General features: G+C 63.1%; 1 protein-coding gene across 1 annotated transcript in view; it reads right to left on the bottom strand.

The window, feature by feature from the left end:
- Positions 1-352, bottom strand: part of KIRREL1 (kirre like nephrin family adhesion molecule 1) — a 113221-nt gene that overhangs the window by 13913 nt on the left and 98956 nt on the right. The window contains exon 22 of the mRNA XM_077751485.1: positions 102-229. Coding sequence (XP_077607611.1) covers positions 102-229 — 128 coding nt within the window. The remainder of the gene's footprint in view (positions 1-101; positions 230-352) is intronic.

The raw sequence follows: 352 nt of genomic DNA, 5'->3' as shown, positions 1-352 counted from the left end.
GGGCAGGGCTGCCCCTCCCTTGCCCCAGCCCCGCTCCCCACCCTCGGCAGAGCCCTTCCCCACCCCACCCCAGCACTCAAGGCAGGCAGCAGGCCTCTTACCATGTTTGAATCCTTTTTGGTCCAGGTGAGGGTGAGGGGAGGATTCCCTACCCAGACACACGTGAGGGTCACATCAGAGCCAATATCTGTGGTCGTGGGCTTAGGGTCAACTACGATCCGGGGGGCAACTGCAGGGAAGGGCACACTAGTTAGGGTCCCAGTCTCATCGGGGGGTCAGCTCTAACCGATCATGTCTCCCTTCTGCTGCCCTCCCACCTCCCCATGCCTGACCCAGGTCCCCACCTCCACCC

The sequence above is a fragment of the Crocuta crocuta genome, unplaced genomic scaffold, assembly GCF_008692635.1.
Source record: "Crocuta crocuta isolate KB4526 unplaced genomic scaffold, BGI_CrCroc_1.0 scaffold494, whole genome shotgun sequence".
Taxonomy (NCBI): domain Eukaryota; kingdom Metazoa; phylum Chordata; class Mammalia; order Carnivora; family Hyaenidae; genus Crocuta; species Crocuta crocuta.
The sequence above is the reverse complement of the archived record's forward strand: the minus strand, read 5'-3'. Positions and strand labels throughout refer to the sequence as shown.